Here is a 24,322-nt window from a genome sequence, read left to right on the forward strand (position 1 = left end):
TGCATTGTTAACAATCTTTCTGTCATGGTGTGTTCTTGTGTCGCTAAGTTTGCAGCTGACGTATTCTTGTACTCCAGGTAACTGCCCACGGTTAGAAATACCAGGCATCGCTTTTCCTGTGGACGTCATCTACCTCGAAGATATTCTTGAACACACTGGGTATGGTTATTTCACGACTGTATTTCACAATTGCAGTGACTATCACTGTCAGCCTTTAGGAAGCCATTGGATGAGTTTAACCCTTTACGGTCCAAAACTTATACCCCCTTTCCGGCTCTACCGGTCCGAAACTATTTTGCCAGTGTCTGGCGCCGTGAAGAGAAACACAAACTATGGAAGAAAAGCTCACAGGATATTTACTTTTGCTCCTGCATTCTGCAGGCAACTCCTTTAGCGATATTTGGGCAGCGTATGATACTGCTCAAAGCATTCTCCTGGGTGCAGGTCAGGGTTGTTACTGTTCCCCTGTGTGTCAACAGAGGTGTTGTCTCCACCGCCGTCGTCGTCTTCGTCACTCACTTCTGTCGAATCACTGTCATCACTGTCCGGTGGAGGCATGTAATTCTCTTCCTCACTAAAGTCATTCTCGCTTTCGCTAAAAGCACCACCGTAAAACGAACGCAGTGAAAACGTGGCCATGCTTCTCAGCAAACCGCGCGAGAGTGGGTACGCTCTGGGCTCCGTGCTGAACATAGTGCTGCATCCTTGTGTAAAACAAAGTAAACCTCAACAAACAAAGCTCACGTATTCCTCAAGAGATGGCACTTCATCTATACAAAAAATGCACGTGACTCGCAGTGAGAAAACAGCGAAATTTAAGCCATGAACACCCTTGTTGGGCGGCGCCCGACAGCGGACCGCAAAGGGTTAATGGACGCAGCAGAAAATAATGTAAATTGCTGGAGGAATTCGTCATGGAATGTGCAAGTGCAACTGAAAGTGGGCAGACTGCCAGGTAGCAGGGAGTGTGGTGCTGTAGAGAAGTTTACCTTCACATGTGTGCCCCAGTGCACACATCTCTGCTGTCTTCAGCTGAAAACTGCATGGCACATTTATTCAAGATTAAAAACATTGATATTCGGCAAATCGCCCATGCTGCCACTGACACGGCGGCATCTGCATCGGAGAACTTCAAATGTGACTTAAAGGAGTACTGACACAAAATTTTGAAGGCGAGATAACTTGTGGGATAGATTAGTGTGGACACACACGCATCATCTCTGAAAAAATAATAAACTCTCCAGCCACTTATAGCCAAAAGTTGCTAAGTTAAAATTTAAACAACTATAGCTAACACAGCGGCATCTGCATCCCCACTTCGCATGCTGTCCGAACATCTACACAGGATCCTGTCACCACTAGCGGGGAAGACAGGCACACATGTAAGGAACGCCATCCATTTTGTTCAGCGGATGTCGGAGGTGACAATCAGCAGTGACGAGAGCCTCGTGTCATTCGATGTAGTTTCGCTGTTCACGAGTGTGCCCGTACCCCTCGCGGTCTCAGCTGCCCGAGCCGCCCTGGAGAGGGATGTGAGAACCTCAACGAAAGGACGAACCTCAGCACGGACGAACTGTGCCGTCTGATGGAGTTCTGCCTCAACGCAACATATTTTTCTGTCGGAGGTGAATTCTACCAACAAACAAGTGGAACCGCCATAGGAGCCGCCATTTCAGCCACAGCGGCAAACTTGATGATGGAACACATCGAAACGTTCGCTGAACCACCAAAAATATTTTTGAGATATGTGGATGACGTCTTTTGCAGAATAAAGGAGTCTAACACGTCGACAGTTTGCTGGCACACCTAAATTCGATGGAACCGGCGATTCATTTCACCGTGGAACATGAAAAGAACAACGTTCTTCCTTTTTCTGGATGTGCTAGTGAAACGGCAAAAAGCAGGGCTGAAAGGACGTTTGAGCTTCTCGGTGTACCGGAAACCTACACACACCGGACGATATCTGCAGTTCAGTTCTAACCACCCGACCGCCCACAAAACATCAGTGGTCAACACACTCCTGAATCGTGCAGGGGCCATCTGCAGCTCCAAAGAAATATGGAGAAAAGAAGAAAAAGCGATCACCACCGACCTCCTGGACAATGGATACCCGAAGAGCTTTATTCGCCGAGTACGCCAGCGACGCCGGGAAAGCACCCCCCACCTGCATTCTTCTGCAAAAGTGACACTAACAATGAGGCCTCCCCCAAACGTTCCTACCGCATCTCGGTCCCATACGTTCCGGGAATCAGCGAGCAACTGTCCAGGGTGCTGGGGAGGGAGGGCATCCAGGTAGCGCGCAAACCAGTGTCAACAATCGGGCGACTCTTGCCACGGCCAAAAGACCGATTGCCAAAAGAAAGATTCCCCGGGTTGGTCTACAGGGTTCCATGCATGGACTGCAACGCCACTTACATCGGTGAGACAAAAAACTTCCCCGAAAGGATATGGCAACATCGAAACGACGTGCGTAGCTTTCAATGCTGCGCGAAACGCTCTCGCAGAACACAGCGAAAAGATGGACCATCGCATCAATTTTGACGACGCCCGGGTCATCGACATGGAAGGCAGCCACACAAAAAGACAGTTCTTAGAGTCCTGGCATACCCAAACAACACCTGGAAATGTTAACCGCTCAACTGGAACCTTACAGAGTGTGTATGCGCACGGTCTACAGAACCAGTGGAGAAACCACTGCAGCAACAAGAACGGCGGGAAGAAGGGCAATGGAGAGGAGGACACCACCAAAGAAAATCGTTAGCTTCGGAGCGGGCCGAACAGTCACCCCTGAGGAAGGGACCGAATCGGTCCCGAAACGTCGGGTCGGTTATTGTTGTTTAAATTTCAACTTTAGCAACTTTGGACTATAAGTGGCTGGAGAGTTTATTATTTTTTCGTATGAATTTTCACCTAGCCAGACAGATCTCTGTCGAATATGTTCACATTTAAATCATCTATGAAATATCAACGGATAATTTAGCCTAGAACATATTTAAAATCAACTTTAAAGTGTGTGTCGCACCACTGCACGCGAAATGCACCTTTGATTTTCGCGTAAACAACTAGCCCCCCTCCCCCCCGCTGCGTCAGGAGTTTATGTTGGCTGCCGCGATCCTTGGAAGCGCTCTCTCCTAGCAGACCTTTTCAAAGGAGATTGGACAGGAGTGCAAAGGCTGGTGTCTTTGCCTAGGCAGTGCATTTTTAGGGGGTCATGCATACTTACTACTCCTCAGAGGGGAATATAGCAGCACCCAGGAAGCCTTCGTTGAAAAGAGTTGTCAACGCAGTGCCCATGTGCATGCGGTTTTGTGTGCTCACGTAGCCTAGCCAGCTATGTTTACACGAAAACCACTCTGGGTCCCGCCTCACTCAGCGCTCTCTGAAACCGAAACTGCAACTGGGCGCTATAAAACTGCCTCCAAATAATTAACTGTCGTGGGCTTGAACAAACGAGCTTTCCAGCCGTGATAAGCAGGTCGTTAGCTACCTATTGCAACAGAAAAAACAAGATGCAAAATTTTTGTGTCGGTGCTCCTTTAAGCAAAACCATGCATGAAATCAATGCCCACGCCCCTTCGTTGTGTGTCAGTTGCGCTATAAATCGCGCTATGTGATATTGTATTTTCTTATATCGCAGTTACATAGTAATTTCTGACACAACAGAGAGAAATGTTTTATGACTATGTTAGTGACATAGTGTACTCAAGTATGTCTCTTGTCACTTTGACAGGTACCGAGGGAACAGCTTGTTTGATGGCACTAGTGCTGTTCGAAGGAAAGACAGAAGAAAGTTTGAGGACTCAATTGAAGATGTCATGCCATTTATTAGGAGCCTCGAAGGAAAGTAGGTGGATTCTTTGGACAGGGTAGCTTGTGCCTGGTGTTTACATTTATTTACTTGTTTTTTATTTCCTTTTTTATTTTTTGCTGCGGTTTGAACATTTACGGGGCTCTCTTGCATAGAAAGAAAGCCATGCACAAACACGCAAAGGCAACACTTGTCTTTGCACCCTGTCTTGTCCGTGGTTTTGATACCTAGAGATGCCATGGCAGATAGAGTTCCCTGAAGAAAGTCTTGTGCCCTAGATGTTTCAGTGACGCAGTAACAGAAATGGGTGGTAAACTTCTGTTTCTAGTTGCATCTTTACTCTGTCAATTACTTGTGACTTTTACAGAATAACAAGTTTGCATCACTATCCTTGATATAGCCACTGCAGTAGTGTGGTAGTTGCAGTGCTCGGCTACTGATCTGAAAGACACGGGTCAAATCCCAGCTGTGATGGTCGCAATATTGCCTCCATCGAAAATGCTAGAGGCCTGTGTACTTAGATTTAGGCATACATTAAAATCTTCAGGTAGTAGCCGAAATTTCCAGAGCCCTCCGCTACGGCATGGCTCATGATCATATCGTGGTTCTGCCATGTAATACCCCAGTGACTATTATTATTATTATCACTGTCCTGAGTAAATTATAGATTAGTGCGGCCAATTAAGAAAGAACATTGCATAAATTTTAGCGTGGGACACACTCCGACACCTGTGAAGTGGGTTTCTAACTTGTAAAAGCCTTGACGAATAAAGTTGCTGCCTTGATGAGGACAAGTCCACTTGTTGAAACGTCGGCTCCAGCAACATTCCCTGTTCAACGATTTCTCATTGTGTAACATAGGTTTCCGTTGAGTATATGACACATGCCGACAAAACAATTCTATACAAGCATACAAAAATAATTTTCAGATGTAGTTGGCAAGTACACTGCTGATCGGGTGAGTTGGTGCATCATGTTCTTGTATAGCTTTAGCGCAACTCAGTAGTGAGCATGAAGGAAAGCAACATTAGCAAGGAACAAAAAAAGACAGTAGACAGGATGAGCGCTCATCCTGCTGCTTGTCTTTTCTCGTTCCTTGCTGAGTTACGCTAAAGCTATACGAGGATTTTCAATGTAGAAATAAAGGTGCTGTCATTCTGCCAATTCATAACCAATCACTGATGCCACATATAATCAGTATGACCCCGCAATACGTTCTCAAAGCCACCTTGGACTAATGGATCTATGAAAACTTTGTAGACGATGCTTCATAGACTTTGTTTCTCACAGGACTGATACCTTTGCACTTTGTCATTGTCTTGCCCCTCCTTTTTTTTCTGCTCAGGTATTCAAACAAAACCTTGGGCACCTTATCAGAATGGAATGAGATGCGTATAGACATGGACCTGGTACATGCATTGATTTCAGAGATCTGTGCCAAGAAACCTGTAAGCATACTGAAATTTTGCATTTTGAGGATTTTCTGTAGTTCCTCTTTTGCATGCCTCAAATTTTATTTTTTTTCTATGCTATACATTGGTGTCGCTTACTGTGGTGAGCGTCGTTAGGCAACAACTTAGCTATATTCACCCGATGATGAAATAATCTACTCACTGTGGCAGTTTATTGGCGAAGGTGCTGAACTCCTACGCTTGAGGACGTGGTTTTGATTCTTGGCCATGGTGGACACATGGAATATCATTCGTCCACTTAGATTTAGGCGGTTGTTGAAAGAGCCCCAGGTGGGGAAAATTAATATGGTGTTCCCCCCCTATGACTTTGCTCATAATCGTGCCCTGGTTTTGGCACATAAAACACCAGATTTTAATTTCTATATTTAAGAAAAAATTTGCTTTAAGCTTCACATGATGTCATGCAGTGATGGAATTGCCTTCGCTACTAATGTAACCCTGCAGGCAGTATAATGGTTAGAAGGGCTGTCAGCTTGCTAGATGAATTCATCTGGCACACGCACGTGAATGAGAGGGATGCTGCTTGGACAAAACTTCAGAAGTAGTATTCAGGCAGAAATAAGGCCAAATTCCCATCCTTCTCAAGATTTTCGTGTCGCAGTGCTGTGTGAGGATGTTTGTAACAGTCATGATGAGTTTTACACATTTCTTGTTTAGGAAGGAGCGATACTAGTCTTCCTACCGGGATGGGAGCAAATCAACGACTTGAACAAACTTCTGACAGCTGACCGAAATCTGAAAAGTAAGTGGCTACGTCCTTTGTGTTGTCTATGTACACTATGGTCCACTGTTAAAGGGAACACTCTAATGAGCACCTTTCATATTGTTGGCCTCCTAACAGCAAGTAGTCGTGGAATGATTGTTTGTGCACGGCACTAATTTCTTAAAAGGAGTCATAACTGTCAGCCGCCAGCAGTCTTAAGCAAATCTAAGCGACTGTGCTTTTGCAGGAGAGCCGAATCTGGACACGCCTTGCACGCAAGTGTTCTCTTTAACAGTGGACTCCTCTGTACATAGGTACTAGTGTTAGGATTTGCGCTGTGCTTTAACCCCTGCCCCCCTCAACTGTCACTCTTGTTGCCATTTTCGTGCCAGTAATCTAATGTGTCTCCGTTCTGTCAGGTTCACTGATAATTCCCTTGCACTCCATGATGCCAACTGTCAACCAGAGACAAGTGTTTGAGAGGCCTCCAGCTGGAGTGCGTAAAATTGTTCTGGCTACCAACATAGCCGAAACAAGGTCTGTATTATTTTCTTCTTAGCATATCTAGCTTTTATTATCAACGTTTTTAAGAAAAATTAACATTATTTACATTAGTACAGTGTTAGTGCGTGCACATGCTCAAATTTGTTGTCACAATCAGTGGATTTATCAAGAAATCCAACATTATCTGTTTCAAACTATACTGCTGAACCTTAGTATTGATAGTAATACACTTAGCAGTTTTATGGTGCAAATTGAGCTGACAAAAAAAAAAAGCTTCATTTATTTCAATTTGCCTGCTAGTTGTGCAGAAGAGGCCTAAGGAAATCTGTAGTATTCTGTCATTTTTGTACCTTGATGAATTTCCCAATGCCGAATCCACATCAACTTTCCGAATTCGCCACTTTGCATAAGTAGTAAATTGTATCACACATGTTAATGTGCTCGTTGCATGGCTATTACGCACTAATGGTTTCGGGCACTCTGAGGCTTGGCAGTGATCTTTTTATTTGGTTCTGATGTCCCAAATTTCCATTGAGTGCGAAAAGTAGCGATATTAATAGATCAAAATAAAAGTTACTGTGTTAGTACTTCCTGTTATATCCTTGCTTTTTCTCCTGATCCTCGAGAGAACTTTATCGTAAGCATCAGAGATGACATGTGTATGTGTGTAATTGGCCATGTTGTGGGCTCTTCTCTTCCAGCATCACCATCAATGATGTTGTGTACGTGATCGACTGCGGAAAAATCAAGATGACCAACTTCGATGTGGACAAAAATCTTGCTACCCTGAATGCCGAGTGGGTGTCAAGGGCGAATGCTCAACAGCGCAAAGGACGAGCAGGGAGGTATGGAACGAAGCTATTGGTAGTGCACGTTGAAGTGTCTGTCTCCTAGCACTGTTGCTTTATTTTTTTTAAAGCCTTTGGTGTTGAAGCTAAAATCATTCTCAGATGGCACAGGTGGTGAAATTTTGCGTTTCTTGAGAGGTTTTGCTCAAACGTTGTCCTAACTGTGTTGTCAACACACCCTTGTAACATTATAAGAATATCCTAAGGCCTGTGTGGCCTCTTCAGTTCACATGCAAATAAAGCGGTGGAAATGGAAGATGTTCAGCACACACAAGATGAAAAATTATTTGAGCTTTACCAGTAAATTGTCCTACCGCACAAGAAAGCTGCTCCTGAAGCATTTGAAGAGTATAGGTAACCCTTCAAACATGCAAATGCAAAAGTGAGGTGGCGGTGTCACCTAGGGCTGCCCACACCAGCTCGCTATTACATCATGGACTTCGACTGCATGTGCTTGAGTTAATTAACATCTTATTGGTGAAGATGGATTGCATTGTCTGTAAAAGAGCCAGAGACTGAACTTGGCAAGCTTCAGTGACTCTTGCCAAGTTGTAACAGCCCGAAGAAAAGGTTGCTTTGAAGTCCATGATGTCAAACTGACATACAGGATTCTAAAATTTAAGAGAAAAGAGAAGCAGAACCATATGTGCACCTGATACTGAAAGGCCAAATGTAACACTATATTAAATTGCATAAAATGCGTATTTTTTAGTATAGATACAGAGGAGCCTCTGTGCAACATTTTACGTTTAAAGGACGAGTGGACACATCGTGGAAAGTTTGCGAAAATAGGCGTTTTTGAAGAACCCTCCTGTCTAAAGACTCCTCACCTTCCCACCCCTTTATTTCCCATACAACCTGGTTATAACAATGGAATTTTCGTGGCACTTGAATATTGGTGCATTTTTGGTTTTACTTTAACTCTATATCTCGAACAAACTGAAGCCAACATTTGGTTCATTTCCTGTTACCAGAGTGCAGCCCGGCGTGTGCTACCGGCTGTACACTACCTGGAGAGAGTCTCAGCTGGAGGCCTACCAGCTGCCAGAGATGCTCCGGACCAGGCTGGAAACACTCATTCTGAAGATCAAGGTAAGGACATTAGAACCGCATTAGGGAGGGCATGAGGATCGTCAACGACGGCACTAACTTCCTCAAAGCGAGTCACGACCGACTCGTGCTGTCACAAGCACATCGTAATGTACTCTATCGCTGCGATTAGTGAGGCTGCCGCAGCCTAGAGCAGACCGAAGAACCACAAGCAGCACTCTTTTCAGTTCCTTTACAATACATCTACGGGTGTTTTCAAACTGTTATATGTGCTAGCTAAACGTGAGTCTTTTACATGTGAGAAGCAAGTGGTACCGTAAAATCCCGAGCAAGCGCTCCCCCTACGGTGAGAGATAATCAGACAAGATACCGTGGGGGGACTTTTCCTCAGTCTCAGATCAAAATTCAAGATGGGAGCAAAAGAGCCGCACGTGCTTCCAATTGAATGCTTCATTGAATACGCATGCATTCACTGTCATTATTTGCCCTCGTCAGGCAAATAAAAAGAGTGAATTAAACAGCGAAAATGTCGAGAGGGCAGGGGGGGCGCTTGATCGGTCGTTGGTGCGTATTTCAAATCTCCCGAAAAAGGGAGGGGGGCGCTTGCTCGCGATTTTATGGTAGAGTCTGTAGAAGTTTGAAAATATGCATCGATAAGTTCTTTTAAGAACACTGCCTCCATGCGCCATCCTCAAGTGGCATAAAAACTCGCACACTTATTCTGAAAAATCCCTAGCAATGTTATGAAATCCAAGTAATTTTTGTCGTCATGTTTCATGCTACCTGTTACAGTATTGAGAAAAGAACATAACCTCTTTGCATAGGAGGTATGTCAGATTATCAACATTTCTGTCAAACAAGCCATTACGAATGAAAATAAGTGGGGGAGGAAATTTGCTTCCTCTACAGTGTTTCTGCAATGATATTCGCCAGTAGTTAAAATACTGGATGCACTGTGAAAATGTGCCACAGTATCTCAAGTTTGGAATCAATATGTTACTTTCTGTTCATATTTTGCATGAAGGCATTCATAACTTTCCATAACATGGCTGTTTGGTGCATGCAGGGGAGAAGGAACTTGTGAATTTTCAATTCTTTTCGTACTCTTTGTTGCCAGCTCTTGCATTATGATCCTTCCAAAGTGAACTTATAAGATATGTTCTTGACTATGTTGTACTGAGATGTAAAAATTATACTGCAGCATAGGCGGGCTGATTCAAGCAAACATGACCATGACATTAATGTTTACCAAAGTTCGAAACTCATTTGCGATATCACATTGAGTGACAACAAACCGCTGACATCTAAAGGAGACTATTCAAGCAACAGTCATATACATTTATTTAGGTAGACACTTATTCAGCATCGCGGTGCTGAGTAGTTGAGGCTTCATTAAATAATGCCCAGGCAAGTGCGAAAAACGCTCTTTTCTCTTTAGCCCAGGACCTTGGTACACACAGAGGAGAACACAAACTAGTAGTAGATCACTAACAAATTAAAATGACACTCTGAAATTGTGGACCTTAACAACTGTAGTGGTTTGGGAAATGATTACAGAAAGCTTCACATCATCTGACTAGAAACACTGGCCTTTGTAGAAATGAACACTCGGCTGCCTGCTACCATGCATGGTTTTAATGGATGTTGTGTACCTCACCGAGTTTTTCCGTGTTCTGGGCCTTTGAAAGCAGTGATCAAGAAGTTTTCAATATAAGCAGGGTGGATTTGAAATAGTGGCATGGAAAAACAGGATCCAGAGGTTTTAACAGGTTCAAAATTCCTGTTCATAAACTAGCTACATTGGGCATCCAGTATAATTCCACGTAAAACGTTGTGGCATCAATCCCGCTTCTCCAAAACTGTAAAACATAATTGGCTCGTAGTGCTGGCTTGAATATATTTAAGAAATCGCAACATTCGCGGCGGCAAGGTTTTGTAGGAGGCACCTGCAAATAAAAGACAGCTGCCCAGACGAACACTTAAAATTAAGCACTACAACATTTTGTGCAAGGGCTGAAAAGGGGACACTGTTCGGCCTTCTACAGTCAAATGCATTGCAAGGGGTTATTTCAAGCCTCTGCAACTTGCAGCCAGTGCACATCACCATACCAAGCTTTCTCCCGATCCTTTGCTGGAAAAAAACAGTGGGAGCGTCCAACAATCTCTCATTCAACAAACACAGTTGGTCTCTCTCAAGCAGTCTCTATGGGCGTGGCACTCGTACATTCACTGGTTGACTGGGTGTCGTTGGACTCGTCGGGGCGGCCATTGGACGATTCCTCGGTAGTCTGCTCCGTCGTCGTCGACTCTTTCTCTTCTTGGGCCTCTTTCTCGGCAAGAGCCTTCTTGTATTCCTCGGCGAGACGAGCACAGTGACGCTTGTGTGTGAACCAGTGCAATTTCTGGCAGGGTGCTCCACAGTACTGCACGGACTTGCAGGCGGAGCAGCGCTTGTCAGCTTGGGGCTCGCCGCAGGCCGTGCACGAGGCTCCCTGGTCGAAACCCTTCTGGCCGCGCACCGCCTCGGCCAAAATGGAGATGGCACTTGGCTCATTGCCAACCTGTGCAGGAGGGGAAGATTGTATTAATTGTTAGCACAGGGCATGTGGTTGCCAAGCGATTAAATCTAATTGGGAGTGTATGAAAGTTCCTTCTTTATAGGAACTTTCTTTGACACTTTGTGGCAGAACAGCGCAGAAAATGTGACGAAGAGCACACAGGACACAGCGTTATCAATTAGTTTCTCTGCCTTTCAGATACCACTTGATAGTCAGCGCCGTGCCTTGCGTGCTCTTCGTCCAGTTTTTTGCACTGTTCTGCCACAATGATCATGAACCAACTAGCCGTTCATTTGACACATATCCTTAAGGCTTTTAATGCACTACTGACTTGCACTACGACAACGCAGCAAAAAGGGGAAAGTAAAGGAAGGAGCCCCCATATAGGGACAACTGAAGCTGAAAGTTTCAAACCTGCCAACCACAAAGGCATGAACGCTGCCCAAAGCGAGCCGTGGTAGCTGCACGTGAAAGAAAAAGCAGCAGGCGCAGCACTTCCCGACTTATGCGAGTCGACAACGGTTAACAGCGGCGCATTGTTGACTTGCAGAACTCGTAGCGAAACTAACTGGCCGGCAACAACTCTTAAGGTACAACGGCGATAACAACCGACAGACTAGCAACACCGCGTGGGCGCTTCGAATAAAACTAGAAGACTTGTTTCACCTCGACACCGGAGAGCGTGTGCACCAGCTGCTGGAGAATGGAACACTCGTGGTAGGGAAATTCGCGCACGGACTGGCGCAACAGCTTTTCGAGAACCACGGGGAAGTCATCTTCGTCCCGCCCGCGCAACCACGTCTTGATGAGAGGCTCGAGAAGGCCCGACGACGACGCCTTCTTGTTGGACTTGTCGCCTTCGGCGTTGCTGCCGCCAGCCGTCGCGGCGCGGTCGCGTACGAACTTGGAACACGTCCTGATGAGGAAGGCCAGGTGGTGAAACTTGAGCGCCAGCATTTCGTTGGGCTCCGCGCTGGTGGCCTTCATCTGCTTCTCGCAGAGCAGGTTCAGTACGCGCTCCACCTTGGACGACTCATCGAGCAGCTCGCGCTTTTGTTGCAGGTAGAGCGCGACTCGCACGGGGTGGATGTTGGTGCGTACGATGAGCTGGTACAGGGGCGCTACCAGCGACGCCGGCAACTTGGGCTCCTTCTCGAGTCCCTGGGGCCGTGCGTAGTATTCCAGTTCCTCGCGGGGCAAGAAGTTGTTGATGATGGCCACCACGTCGTGGTTACTCACGAACGCCGCCATCTGCGCCGCCGTCCGGCCGAGAGAGTTGACGGCGGTCGTGGAGGCGCCGTGCTCGAGCAGAAGGCTTACGACGTCGGCGCGTCCGGCCAGGCCCGCGAACATGAGCGCCGTGTAGCCGGAGTCGTGGTAGTGCGAGTTGACGTCGGCGCCGCACTCGAGGAACAGCTTGCAGAGGTCGTGGTTGCCGCGGTACGCGGCGTGTTGTAGCGGCGTCATCCCGTGCTCGTCGAGGCAGTCGATACGCACGCGGTTCACGAGCGTTCGCGCCTCGGCGACATCGCCGGCCTGGATCGCTTTGTAGAGGTCTTTCTCGGCATCGGTGAGCTCGCCTTTCGCCGGAGGAGCCATTTTGGAATGCTGTTCGGTTTCGCTCCCTTGGGGGCGCTAGTGAGAGCCGCCTATCATCATCATTGTCATCATCGTGACAGTTATCGAACGTCTTTCCCTCTTTAACCCTGATCTCGGATCAAAATAAAGTTGTTCTGCCTTCTTTAGTTTTTATAGTAGTTTCAGGCCATTCTATGGAACATTACCTATTTTAAAGCAAAAGCTACGCACATCGATCATTTTGGTACCGATCGCGGAGGCTATGCTTGGACTTGTTGCCCCTGACGTGCCGGCTTTGCCGCACAACTCGCGCCTTCCTCGGCAATCTGTTCAAAAGTTAGTCGCCTTTGCATCACTCCATATACCCTATCTCTTGAATGTTCTGACTGTTTAATAACATAGCGGACTTATACATGATGTCTCATCCTGCCAAGTAACTGCAAAATTTTCATTTTGTTGTGCAAATCACACAGCGGGTTTCAATCATACATAGTGACTCTAGCCTCTTTGGTGAATACACAATTGAGTAGTAGACTTAACATCAATTTAACTTGCGCATCTTACTTCGTTAATATAGCCCTTCTTTAATATATGGAAAGAGAGACAGAGAAATGCACTTTATTTGCACACTTGGGTTGCTGGGGAGACCCTCAATCCAGGATCTCGCTGGCAAAGAAAAAAGCCAGAAATGGGTGTTATAGAAAATTTCTCGAATACATCAGTCATTTAAAATTTTTGGGTTTTAAAAAAATTTCCGCACAGTCAGTTCTATACGTTTTCAGCATGCCACATGATTTTTGTGTCCCTATTCTTGCATTTATTTATTTATTTATTTATTTATTTATTTATTTCAGATACTGAAGCTCGGAAGTGCAGAAGCTTTTCTCCAAAAGGCAATAAATCCTCCTTCTTCTGAGGCACTGCATCTTTCTCTTCAGTTTTTGATTACACTGGCAAGTACACATTTCTTAATTAATTACTTACTTAGTTTTTTACATATGCCTGTTTACCTTGGGTATTATCTCTCCATTAGTATTTAATAACATTTCTACTATATTAAAGTATGTATTCTTTTAGTGTAGTATGAGAGAATCAGCATAGTCAGCAGTTGAGAAATATGAACCTTGAAAAGTTAAGTTAGGGCAAATGATGTAACGCACTTCCTTAACTGAGGAAGTAAATTTAAAGATGTGGTGTTTTCATGTGAGGTTCTGTTTATCTGGTTGTACGAAGACAGTAGGTCACAATTTTAAGATATCAAACATCGAAGGTGAATACTGATTCGAACCTTTGCTTCATCACATCTTGTATTTCATTCTGGTCTGCCTGTATACTACAGTGGGGGCAACGTTTCATGGACAATATTTGCAACAACAACAAAAAATAACTCAGCACAGATGTAGCCCAAAGCACTGTGTGCAAGAGAATGAGTGGGAGAATGTGTTTCCGGCTGTACACCTAGACACCGACAAAATTTGCAGAATCCATAATCCATGAACTTGTTCCCACCTTTTCATGTTGCAGGGAGCGAGAGAAGTTAGATGTTCATAGTTAGCCATTGCAGTAGTCATTTTTCAAAGTTCATTCCACATTGAATGAATGGTAATAACTCACACTCATGTTGATGCTTATGCAGAAAGCCTTGAATGAAGATGAAACTCTGACTCCTCTGGGCTACCACTTGGCCAAGCTGCCCTTGGATCCTCAGACGGGCAAGATGATCATCATGGCGTCCATCTTCTCTTGCCTCGACCCCATCCTCACGGTGGCCGCAAGTTTGAGCTTTAAGGATGCCTTTATGGTGCCACTGGTGAGTTGAAAGTGCTCCTTGTCTTACGAAGCAGCTGAAGTGCACTTAGCCGAGAAGACTGGTGACTGGCATAGTTTTTTTGCCCCCAGTGAAATAAGCTTGCATTTGTACGGTCGAAATTCAGTGCTGGACACACTTTAGCTTGGTTTATACCAAGTACAGCTCACAGCATTAAGAGACACATTGTGCAGTCTCACTTTCGGGCTTTGAGTGTGACTGAAAAAACACTTACTCCTCCAAATGACAATTTGCAAAATAGTTAATGTGCATGCGTGAGCAAGTATGTTCTCCAAACAAACAACCTCGACCACACAGACTAGAAGAGCAAACTGTTTTTCTCCATTCAGCACTCATCCTTGCCTTTCCTTTCTTTTGTTTGTCCCTTCTCTGCTGACCCAAAAATGGCAGGATCGAATCCTAGCTGCAGTGGCTGCATTTCGATGGAGGCAATACGCTAGACGCCCATCTACTTAGATTTCCGGAGCCCTCCCCTAATGTGTTTCTCATGATCATATCCTGGTTTAGGGTTGTAAAACCCGAACAGTTTTAATGTTTCTCCTTTTCTCCCTGTACACTGTAGAGCTTGCGATAAGGCGTGACATTCCCGCACTAATTTTTGAAAAGCCTTTATGGTGCTTGCGCACCTTCGCTGGAAAGCAGTCTGTGGACGAGAGTTTCCGTGTGGAAAATATTCTTGCACAAAAGCCAACTTGCAGATTTTTGCAATGTGTCAAGTGATTGCTCTGAAATGTACAGCTAGGGCATGCTTTTCCTGGCTCCAATGTTTAGTGACCTCTGCACCACTACTAACCAAGTCAAGAATGCAGTAGGCACCTGTTGAATGTACCGAACCTGTGAACCTGTGCAGATCTAGTGGGGACGTCAGGATGTACTAACCCACACCTCAACTTGAGAGTTCTGCGTGCAGCATCAGTGTACGACACAGGACAAACTTGTGAAGTCTTCCTTCCTATCTGTTAGTGCTCTTCTGCTCTGGAGTGACAGGAAAGGGTTTATGTTCATTGAACAGAGCCTGCCAGAACATAAAAGAAACTTGCCACGAGAAAAGCTTGCGCAGATGTCAGACTTGCCTATCCCCGCCAACCTGCGAGGCAAAAATTTCATTTTTGCTTTTTGTTCACATCATTTTGTTTTATTAGTCGCGCCTGATGTTGGCCATATTAAGTACTGGCGCTTCACTATTTCAACACATGCAGATGCAGGCTGCATACACTATGATTTTTTTTTTTTTCATCGCTGAAACTGACACAGAGTGGCATATTTCTGTCTCCATACACCTCAAGAAATTATTTGTGTTGGTGCTGACACAGAATCAAAGCGGCATGCTTGAATGTCAGTGGCCCTTGTTTGGAAAAGACATATGTCATTAAATGCCGACTGGGACACAAACGAAATTACTGTCATTATTACAGTAAGCTCTTTTTAGACGGAGCTTGAAGGGACCAGCAAAGCGTGTTCCGTATAACAGGAGTTCCGATTATTGAGAGAGGAGCAGGGGTGCAGAATACAAGTATGAAACTAATCACATTAGAGGCAGTCGTTCTGTTTAAGCAGCAGTTCCGTTTTAGAGATTTCCGTTTACTGAGAGTCTACTGTGTTGTTATTGATTGTAAGCATCCATGCAGTCAGAATCACCATCTCGAAGTCGTACCCTGTCCCCTTAGGAAAAAAAATTAGCGCAGCTTGCACGAAGTCGTGCTAGACTGAGTCACAGCAGAGCTGGTGTGCACGTTTCAGCTTTGCTTGTTCACAATCTATACAGAATGCTTGGGCGGTGATAGAGCTTGCTGGTTCATGATACTGATAATTTTCTATCTACGACGCGCAGCAAACCTCAACCATTACAGCTCTGCTGTAAAACTCCTATAGCGCGTATGTGCTGCAGAAATTGAGCAAATCTCACTACTCGCCGCACTGGTCCACTAAAAATTAACAAGGCAACACACTGGCGGCAAACACCGATTAAGATTTCTATACAGACATAACCAATAGTTGAGCGAGACTTAAATGAACCGTCAGGATTAAACCAGTGATAAACAGTGGGGCCACACGTTTCAGCTTCTCGTTAATTATCCGTACAGAATGTTTGGGCATAGATAGAGCTCGTGCCGGTTCATGATGATGATAATTTTCTATCTACGACACACGGGAAAGCTCGACCATAACAGCTCTGCTGTAAAACCTGCTGTCCGGCCGAACTGTAAACATGTGTGACTAGCTATGAGCAGCTGGTACATCAATTGACAAATGACGTACAATACAATACAAACGGACTAATGCAGGTTAATCCATTTGGACCGTATTGTTGTCACCAAGGTAGGTATTCCTTACAGGTTCAAGTGTTAACTTTCGTGACACCTGAGCTTTAACACAACATATCTGGATTAAAATTTTTGTCTCCTCAACAGGGAAAAGAGAAGCTTGTGGATAAAGTAAAGAAGCAGTTCGCTGGAGACAGCAAGAGTGACCACATAATGCTCGTCAACGTTTTTTCTGTGAGTACCTTGCTTGCAATACCTCTGTTATGTCTGTAGTACTTGTTATTGTGTGCAGAAAAGCACATGTGCATGGCACAGCACAATGGCTTCTCTGTGAATGTCCAAACTGCTAACATTATTATCTTCTTGCTTTCTTTTCTCTTTGCAGCAGTGGGAAGAAGCAGTGAAGCATCGCAATGGCAATGATTTCTGCTATGCAAATTTCCTTTCGTGGAACACACTCAAGGTAAGTATTGTGCGTTTTATTCATTTTAAATATTGCAGTATATGTATGTATACCGCAACACTGCAAAAAGCTGTACAAATGTGTTCACAATGAAGTAAGAGCTCATGGGAGGCAGAACTTCACTGTCCAGCTTCGAGGAAGTGTCTCGGAACCACACTCAGCATTAAGGCAGCTTTTTTTTTGCAAAGAATAAGAAACTCTGTGACTAGAGAGTAAATGTCAAATTTGGTCGCGCCGGGGTACTTTGTGATCTAAGCAAAATGATGCTTGAGCCGTCACCTCTACATCTGTTTCGTGTATATTAGGGAAATTGTAAACCAAATGAAGTTATATGCAAAGCAGCGACAAACATGAAGGACTATCACTGCGATACGTCTGGGATGAGCGATCTTGTTTCTCAGCAGGAAAATGCCAACATTGGGTTTGTTGGACGCATTTGTGTGATAGTTGGTGTTGCAGCATATTCATCATGTGCAAATGAGATCGAGGTCTTTGTTAGACTAATCACCACAATGTTCTTTTTTTTTCCTTGTAACATTGTTTTGTGCTGGTATTTCTCTTTCATTTCGATGAAGCGTTTAAAATTAATGCATCCTCATGAGCATCTTCTTTTTCAGATGCTTTCGAACATGCGACAACAGTTTGCCGAGTACCTGCAGGAGCTGAACTTCATCAACTCAAAGAACATCAAAGCCCGAGAGTTCAACCAAAATTCTGGTATGATAACCCACTGAACCACTCTGCTTTTTCGGTTTGAGCGTAAATGGGGTTGAATAACCTCCTCAAAACTGAAAGTATTGAAGGTGTCATTTAAAAGGTTCACTATGCTTGACCACCAATGGCAAAATTTAGAAAATACAGTCGACTCTCGTTAAACGGAACCTGAAGGGACCAGGGAAATGTGTTCCATTTAACAGGAGTTCCATTTACTGATAGATAAACAGAGTAGATAAACAGAGTTGCAGAAATGATGTATGAAACCAATCATACTAAAGGAAGTTGTTCCATTTAAGCAGCAATGCCATTTAAAAGATATTTCCGTTTACTGGGAGTCTACTGCATATTGAATGAACACTCTAAGAACACTTGCTACCTTTTGCAATGTTGATAAAGATCTATGATAATATCTGTTAAGGGGAGACGTGGGTCTTGAAAAAAGTTTTTTTATTACTTAGGTTAGCTGAATGAAAGTTAGTACACTTATTCAGATTTTTCTGCAGATTCCAAATCTTCAAGTAGATTTTTATTATCTGCATTAGAACAAAAAATATGAGATTTCTGAGAGCATATTTCTTACGGTACTTTTTGGCAACTTTGCTTTGTCAAACACAAGAACAAGTATGTGGCAAGACTGCCAGAGAGCTCGTCTAGCCGATGATGCTAATTTTATTGTTTTCATCAAACTTCGAATGCAAAATAATTGCAGGCAAATATGAGCGAAAAATTTTTGCTTCATACACTTTATGATTATTGAGAGTTATCATTTGGTACGCAATATTATAAGAAAATAAATAGCATCATCGGCTAGATCAGCTTTCTGGCATTCTTGCCACATACTTTGCTTTTGTGTTTGACGAAAAGAAGTTGCCTAAAATCCCCGTAAGAAATGTGCTAGAAAACGTTGTAGAAACAGCATATCTTTTGTTCTAATGCAGCTATGAAAAATCTACTCACAGATTTGGAATCTGCAGAAAAAACTGAATAAATGTATTAAATTTCATTCTGTTCACCCAATTATTAAAAACACACTTTTCAAGACCCACGTCTCCCCTTAAGAGCTATCTGCACTCTGTGGTAGGACAGGGTCGTTTGCCTTACCAAACAAAGACATGACTAAGGACAATGATTTTAGAGTCTGCCTAAAGTGAATCAACATGGACATAGATCAAAGCAAGGCATTCGTTCCATGGACTGTGATCTCGGGTTTTCCTTACTTAGTCAAACTTGCATCTTTAGTGGTTTCAGCAACAGTGGTGTGCCTTATCCAAAGTACTGACATTCAGGTCTCCTTGTTGCTTTTGAGAACGGTTTACAATTGCATTGTGTGGGTTATTCTGAGAATTTGTGACGTTATTCAAGAGTTTGTGATTACGATGCACTTCATACACACGGTTGGGAAAATCAGACTGAATGGCGTGGTCCTATGCAACAGCTGCAACGCATCAAATCTCGAGAAAAAAAAAAACGAGGCCCCCTACGCATGAGTCTATATGGCACTTGTGGTGTACCTTGTGTACCTTCATTGGCAGAGCTGTAGCTGTTTATTGCACTGCTGCAAGCTTGTCATTTGAAGCGGTAGTTCTTAGGCTCAACTGCCTGTTCAGACAACCTGTATATCACATGGGTTCTGTGTATAAATCTTCATGGTTTGAAATAGTTCAGTCATACTACCTTTCTAAATAAAAAGTTGTTTAAGGATTAAAGTAATCGCTGAGTTTTGTTGTACTGTCCACATGAAATCTGGGCATGACCTGAATGTGTCGGTTTTTGTGCAGACAACTTGAAAGTCTTGCAAGCTGTCATCTGTGCTGGCCTGTACCCAAATGTTGCTAAAGGCATTTTTGCCAGAAGTAAAAGGTGAGTAAAGCTTTTGAAAATTTTGTTTTCTTGACTTTTTCGCTCACTGTAAGGTTATTAAACGTGTAAATACTTATCTGTTAGATACCTATGGTTGGGTATGTGAGAATGGTGATAGTATGTAATGCTCAAGCTGCTTGCTTGAGCATGTAATGCTCAAGCAAGCAGCCAGTGTATTCTTTCTTTTCGAGTTATTTATGCAGGGTGAAACCGCCGGCACTGTGTGAATACTATTATTACGATACAGATAAACCAACACAGTTCCCTTTCATTCTTTTCTTTTCTCTGACCACATAAATTGTTTTGCATAAAAGAAAGGACTAATCCTTTGTGATGTGTATCCACTTGTCGAAATTTTCTTGGCTTTCTCTGTGGCCTGAGTACCTGCCAAGTTTGTCTGAACAGAATTTTACGCTTTTGTTTAATACCCTGCAAAATTTGAGTGTTACACTTTTTGCTTTTACAGACTCATGAGGTGCTCCACAAAGACCGATGCAAAGACATCACTACACCCAAAGTCTGTAAACGTTGGCGCAGCGGGCTTTGACACTCAGTGGTTTGTGTACTACACCAAAATCCGATCTACAAGGGTAAGTACCCTGTAACTGTTGCATGGTAGTGTGTGCCCTCGTCTTAAAATGCCACCGCTAACCAGGGTTGCCACTGACTTTCGAGTAAATGTCGCCAAACCACGAGCAAAAAGTCGCCAAAAGTCGCCATCTTTTTACAAATTTCGCCAAAAAAATCGCCATTCTAGATATGTGCGGCATACTTGTAATAAAAATTTACACTTATGTATAGCCCCGTACCATCAAAAACCTTTAAATTATATTGACGTTTCTCAATGCTGGTCGCATCGCCCGCTTCACCATGGGAGCGCTTGGTGCTGGTTCTCCTGGTTCTCCGACTAGCCACAAGATGTGCGTTGCGGCGCAAGGGTGAATGAATGAAACCTTCCTTCCCTGTCCGCTCGTTTCAAAGGTAAAATTGTGGTAAACCTTGGCCGCAAACCGTGAATGCGTTGTTTGTAGACAGCTTTTACGTATACCCTTATACGAATTAAAAGGATTGAAAGGTTTATTGAAGGTAACATGACAGACGTTTTATAGGAACCGGTCATACCTTTTCAGTGTGAACTAATATGATACCGGACGCCACCGACTCTTTCTTATAGTCACTTATATCTACACGCGTCAATCGATGCGTTGTAAATGAACTGGTAGACAATGTAAAATGTTATATAGCAATTGTTTTCGTTGGACATGCTCACCGAGAGCAGTGGAAAATTGCTGAATATAATTTTTATTGCACAAACAGACGCGTATCCGCCTCTCTTCGCTATTCCAAAACAGTTTTTACGAGCTGAATTAGGGGGTACTGCAACAGTGAATAAGTCGCCAAGCTATTCAGAACAATTGGAGCTTTGGCGGAACAAATGGTCCGAACACGCGGCCAACCCGTCGTCTAGCCCCTTCAGAAACGGAACTTTAGGGAAGCCTAAATCACCTGAAGCCATAAACGTATAGTCAAACACCACCGCCTCGCGGCACGCAAAACAATCCGCTGACTTACATTTTGCTAGAATGTCGCTAAGGGACGCTCCAGTACTTCCTGCATCTAGATGAATTGAGGAGATACACACACGAGCACGAGTTACAGGACGGACATACCGAATGTCACGTTATGTGCGAATTCTACTTGTTGTCTAAAACAGAGAAAAATACAGAGAATGCTGCCGCTCATTCGTTGGGAAGACACTGAGCTTATGATGCATAAGCCGAAAATCGCCAAAAATTCGCCATGTCGCCATTCATAATTTTAGGTCGCCACGGGCCTCTCAAATTCGCCAATTTGGCGAAAAGTAGCCACCATTGGCAACCCTGCCGCTAACATACCAACAATATATACCATTAATTTGCCTCAGGTAGCCGTACTAGCTGTGATGGATCAGATTTGGGTTTTCTAAAGCACTTTGTGCTCATGTGTGCCCATTGAAAGAGCACATGCATTCACAGTGACACATGTTTTCAAAATTTGGCTTTCTATGGCACGTTATGTGTTTTCTCATTTGACCTTAGTGCACATGTAGCAAAAGCAGCAACGGCATAGGGTGTCCCAGCTATCATGCAGCAGGATTTAAGAAAGAGGAACGTCATTGCGCGAAGCATCTCTAGTGCATATTGTTCCCAGTATACTGTAGTAGCCACTACAGATTTTTTCGTTAATAAGGTTTAGTTGAGTAGTCCTAATTATGTTTCTAACTCGACAAATACTCTCCTAATCATTAAACTGTCTATGTAGGCATGTTCAATATGACATCTAACTGCACTATTTTCAACAACGTACTAATTGCATGTTTGCTTTTTTTGGCTAACAAACAAAGCCCGCGAAATCTGAAAATTGACACGTAACTTGACTGCAGCGCGCATCAGGAAGCAGCGCCAACAGGCTCACTGTGAGGTAGCAAGTCGGGACTACGCTCCCACCTCTTGCGGGTGGGAGCGTGGTCACATGTTATTTTCATGCAGGCTTTCTTTATCAGCCAGAAACAATGAGCACGTAATTAGTACATTGCTGAAAATAGTGCAGTTAGATGTCATTTTAGCATGTCTACATATGCCTCATTGACATTTTAATGATTAGGTGAGTACCTGTCGAGTTAGAAACATAATTAGGACTAATTGACTAAGCTTCGTTAATGACAAACTTAGTAGTGGCTACTACAGTATACTGGGAACAATATGCACTAGGTGTGCTTCGCGTAACGACGTTCCTCCGTTTTTCAATCGTGCTGCGTGATAGCTGGGACGCCCTGTATATTTAAAATAACAGGTGTGTATGAAAGTGTTTGATATGTTGCTAATTTTCACACCTGAGAAAACACTGCTTATCATCACTATCACTTTTGTTGCACAAACAGGACAAAAAATGTGCAGCACAGTTATGGCTCTGTATGTAATTTTTTGATGCCAAAGTCTTGGGATAGTTTAGGGGTGCACAAATATTCGAAAATTTCGAATACCAAATCGAATAGTGTATATTAAAAATACCGAATATTTTTCGAGTAACAAGCACCGATGAAAAGACCTCAAAGGAACGAAACGTTGGAACATGGATGGGTAACATTGCTTGTTTTAATCATCAAATGATCAAGATGCATGCAGCCCAAGGTTTTACGGGACTATTGACGCTTTATTGATTACAGGATGAAGGCGCTTTTAAAACTCCTGTGTTGCCGAAGCGACAGAGTCATCCATTCACTATCTTCATCATTACCTTCATGATGATGTTGACTCATGGATATTGTCTAATATTTTATTTAAATTTGATTTAAAAGCTGTTAACAAAGTGCCACCTTGAATATTGTAGTTAGTGCTGTATTTCAACCTGCATTTACAAAATATTTCTAAGGCACTAGTTGCTGCTTTATATGAGCTTGCCTCAGTTTACATAGTTGTGGTTTTTTTTTATCAGTTAAAAGTAATAGCAATGTTCCTTTGTTAAAGCTTGTGAATATTTGTTTCAAGCGAAATGTAGTGGAATTCTTGGGCTGTTTCAAAATTGGTTACATTACCATTCTAGGGCTGCTTTAAAAATGCTTGGCTTACTATTAAAAACATATTCTAATAGTATTCGATTCATATTGATTCGGTATTATCGCTATTTGATTCGGTTCTAAGATTCACTATTTGCACACCCCTCGATAGTTGCGAACCTTGTGTATTTGCATAAATGCTACGAGTACTGTAGTAAGAATGTAATAGTGTAATAGTGCTTTTCTCAGCACTTCTATGGCAATTTGCGAAAGTTCACCTACAGACTGAGGATGTCAAGCATATTGGGTTGGCCCTGAAGTCCTGGCTTTTTTTTTTTAAGGGAAAAGTTTGTGTGTGAAAGAAAATGCATTGGCAGTGCTCTCTGTGTTATTGATAGAGTATTCTGTGCTCTACAAAATGGTTTGTTTTGTTTTTTAATGCTGCTATACGTCTTGTTCTTTTGTAGGCCATTGAAATTAGAGTGTTAAGTCGACAAACTTGCAGATTGTGTGGGCACATCGTAAATTTTCGTCCATGTTTTTCTTTTTCCAGACGTACCTGCACGACATCACTCCAGTCTATCCCATTCCACTGCTGCTCTTTGGAGGCTTTTTCAGGCACAGTGGCGACACCATCACTCTTGATGATTGGATCACCATTCATTGCGACTATAATCTTGCAAAGCTAGTCCAGGTGTGTGCTTTGCGATGAACCGAAGACTGGTGAAGTTGCAGTACAATCCATTGTTATTGAAAAGTTGTTGCAATTTTTATTTTGACAACAGTTTCGTTACGAGATATGCTTAATGTGGATTCTTGTGGATCGTGTGGCACGACCATTACTTTAACAAGAGTCATGAAAGTGAAAATAGTCTTGGGGCTAGCAGGTCTGTTTATTTCGTGTTTATGGGATTTCTGTGGTCCTTTGGCAAAACGTTGAGATAAGTAGTCAGGAGTGTAAGCGTGAAAAGCGATTAACCTCATATCTATGAATGATGGCTAATGGGCAACTTTCTGTCAATCGATTTTACAGTGTCTGCGTGAAACAGGCTGCATGCTTATACTAATTTCACAGAGGTATATTATGCTGTATGGCATCGAACAGGTTTAAAAAAAGTATGTGCAATTCAAGGT

General features: G+C 43.5%; 2 protein-coding genes across 3 annotated transcripts in view; one reads left to right on the plus strand and one right to left on the minus strand.

Annotated features, from left to right (window-relative positions):
* Positions 1 to 24,322, plus strand: part of LOC119389976 (ATP-dependent DNA/RNA helicase DHX36) — a 41,400-nt gene that overhangs the window by 15,267 nt on the left and 1,811 nt on the right. For both annotated transcript variants that reach the window (XM_049414605.1, XM_049414604.1), the window contains exons 10-24: positions 78 to 159; positions 3,731 to 3,844; positions 5,154 to 5,256; positions 5,938 to 6,022; positions 6,403 to 6,520; positions 7,189 to 7,332; positions 8,310 to 8,427; positions 13,376 to 13,478; positions 14,162 to 14,331; positions 16,761 to 16,847; positions 16,999 to 17,076; positions 17,694 to 17,793; positions 19,572 to 19,653; positions 20,120 to 20,243; positions 23,742 to 23,882. In XM_049414605.1, coding sequence (XP_049270562.1) covers positions 78 to 159; positions 3,731 to 3,844; positions 5,154 to 5,256; positions 5,938 to 6,022; positions 6,403 to 6,520; positions 7,189 to 7,332; positions 8,310 to 8,427; positions 13,376 to 13,478; positions 14,162 to 14,331; positions 16,761 to 16,847; positions 16,999 to 17,076; positions 17,694 to 17,793; positions 19,572 to 19,653; positions 20,120 to 20,243; positions 23,742 to 23,882 — 1,649 coding nt within the window. The remainder of the gene's footprint in view (positions 1 to 77; positions 160 to 3,730; positions 3,845 to 5,153; positions 5,257 to 5,937; positions 6,023 to 6,402; positions 6,521 to 7,188; positions 7,333 to 8,309; positions 8,428 to 13,375; positions 13,479 to 14,161; positions 14,332 to 16,760; positions 16,848 to 16,998; positions 17,077 to 17,693; positions 17,794 to 19,571; positions 19,654 to 20,119; positions 20,244 to 23,741; positions 23,883 to 24,322) is intronic.
* LOC119389977 (ankyrin repeat and MYND domain-containing protein 2) lies at positions 9,703 to 12,568 on the minus strand. Its single transcript, XM_037657460.2, has 2 exons — positions 11,610 to 12,568; positions 9,703 to 10,946 (listed from the first exon to the last, which is right to left on the minus strand). Exons 1-2 carry the CDS (start codon positions 12,540 to 12,542, stop codon positions 10,578 to 10,580), a joined length of 1,302 nt encoding a protein of 433 aa, XP_037513388.1. The 5' UTR covers positions 12,543 to 12,568; the 3' UTR covers positions 9,703 to 10,577.

Source organism: Rhipicephalus sanguineus, chromosome 4, assembly GCF_013339695.2.
Source record: "Rhipicephalus sanguineus isolate Rsan-2018 chromosome 4, BIME_Rsan_1.4, whole genome shotgun sequence".
Taxonomy (NCBI): Eukaryota; Metazoa; Arthropoda; class Arachnida; order Ixodida; family Ixodidae; genus Rhipicephalus; species Rhipicephalus sanguineus.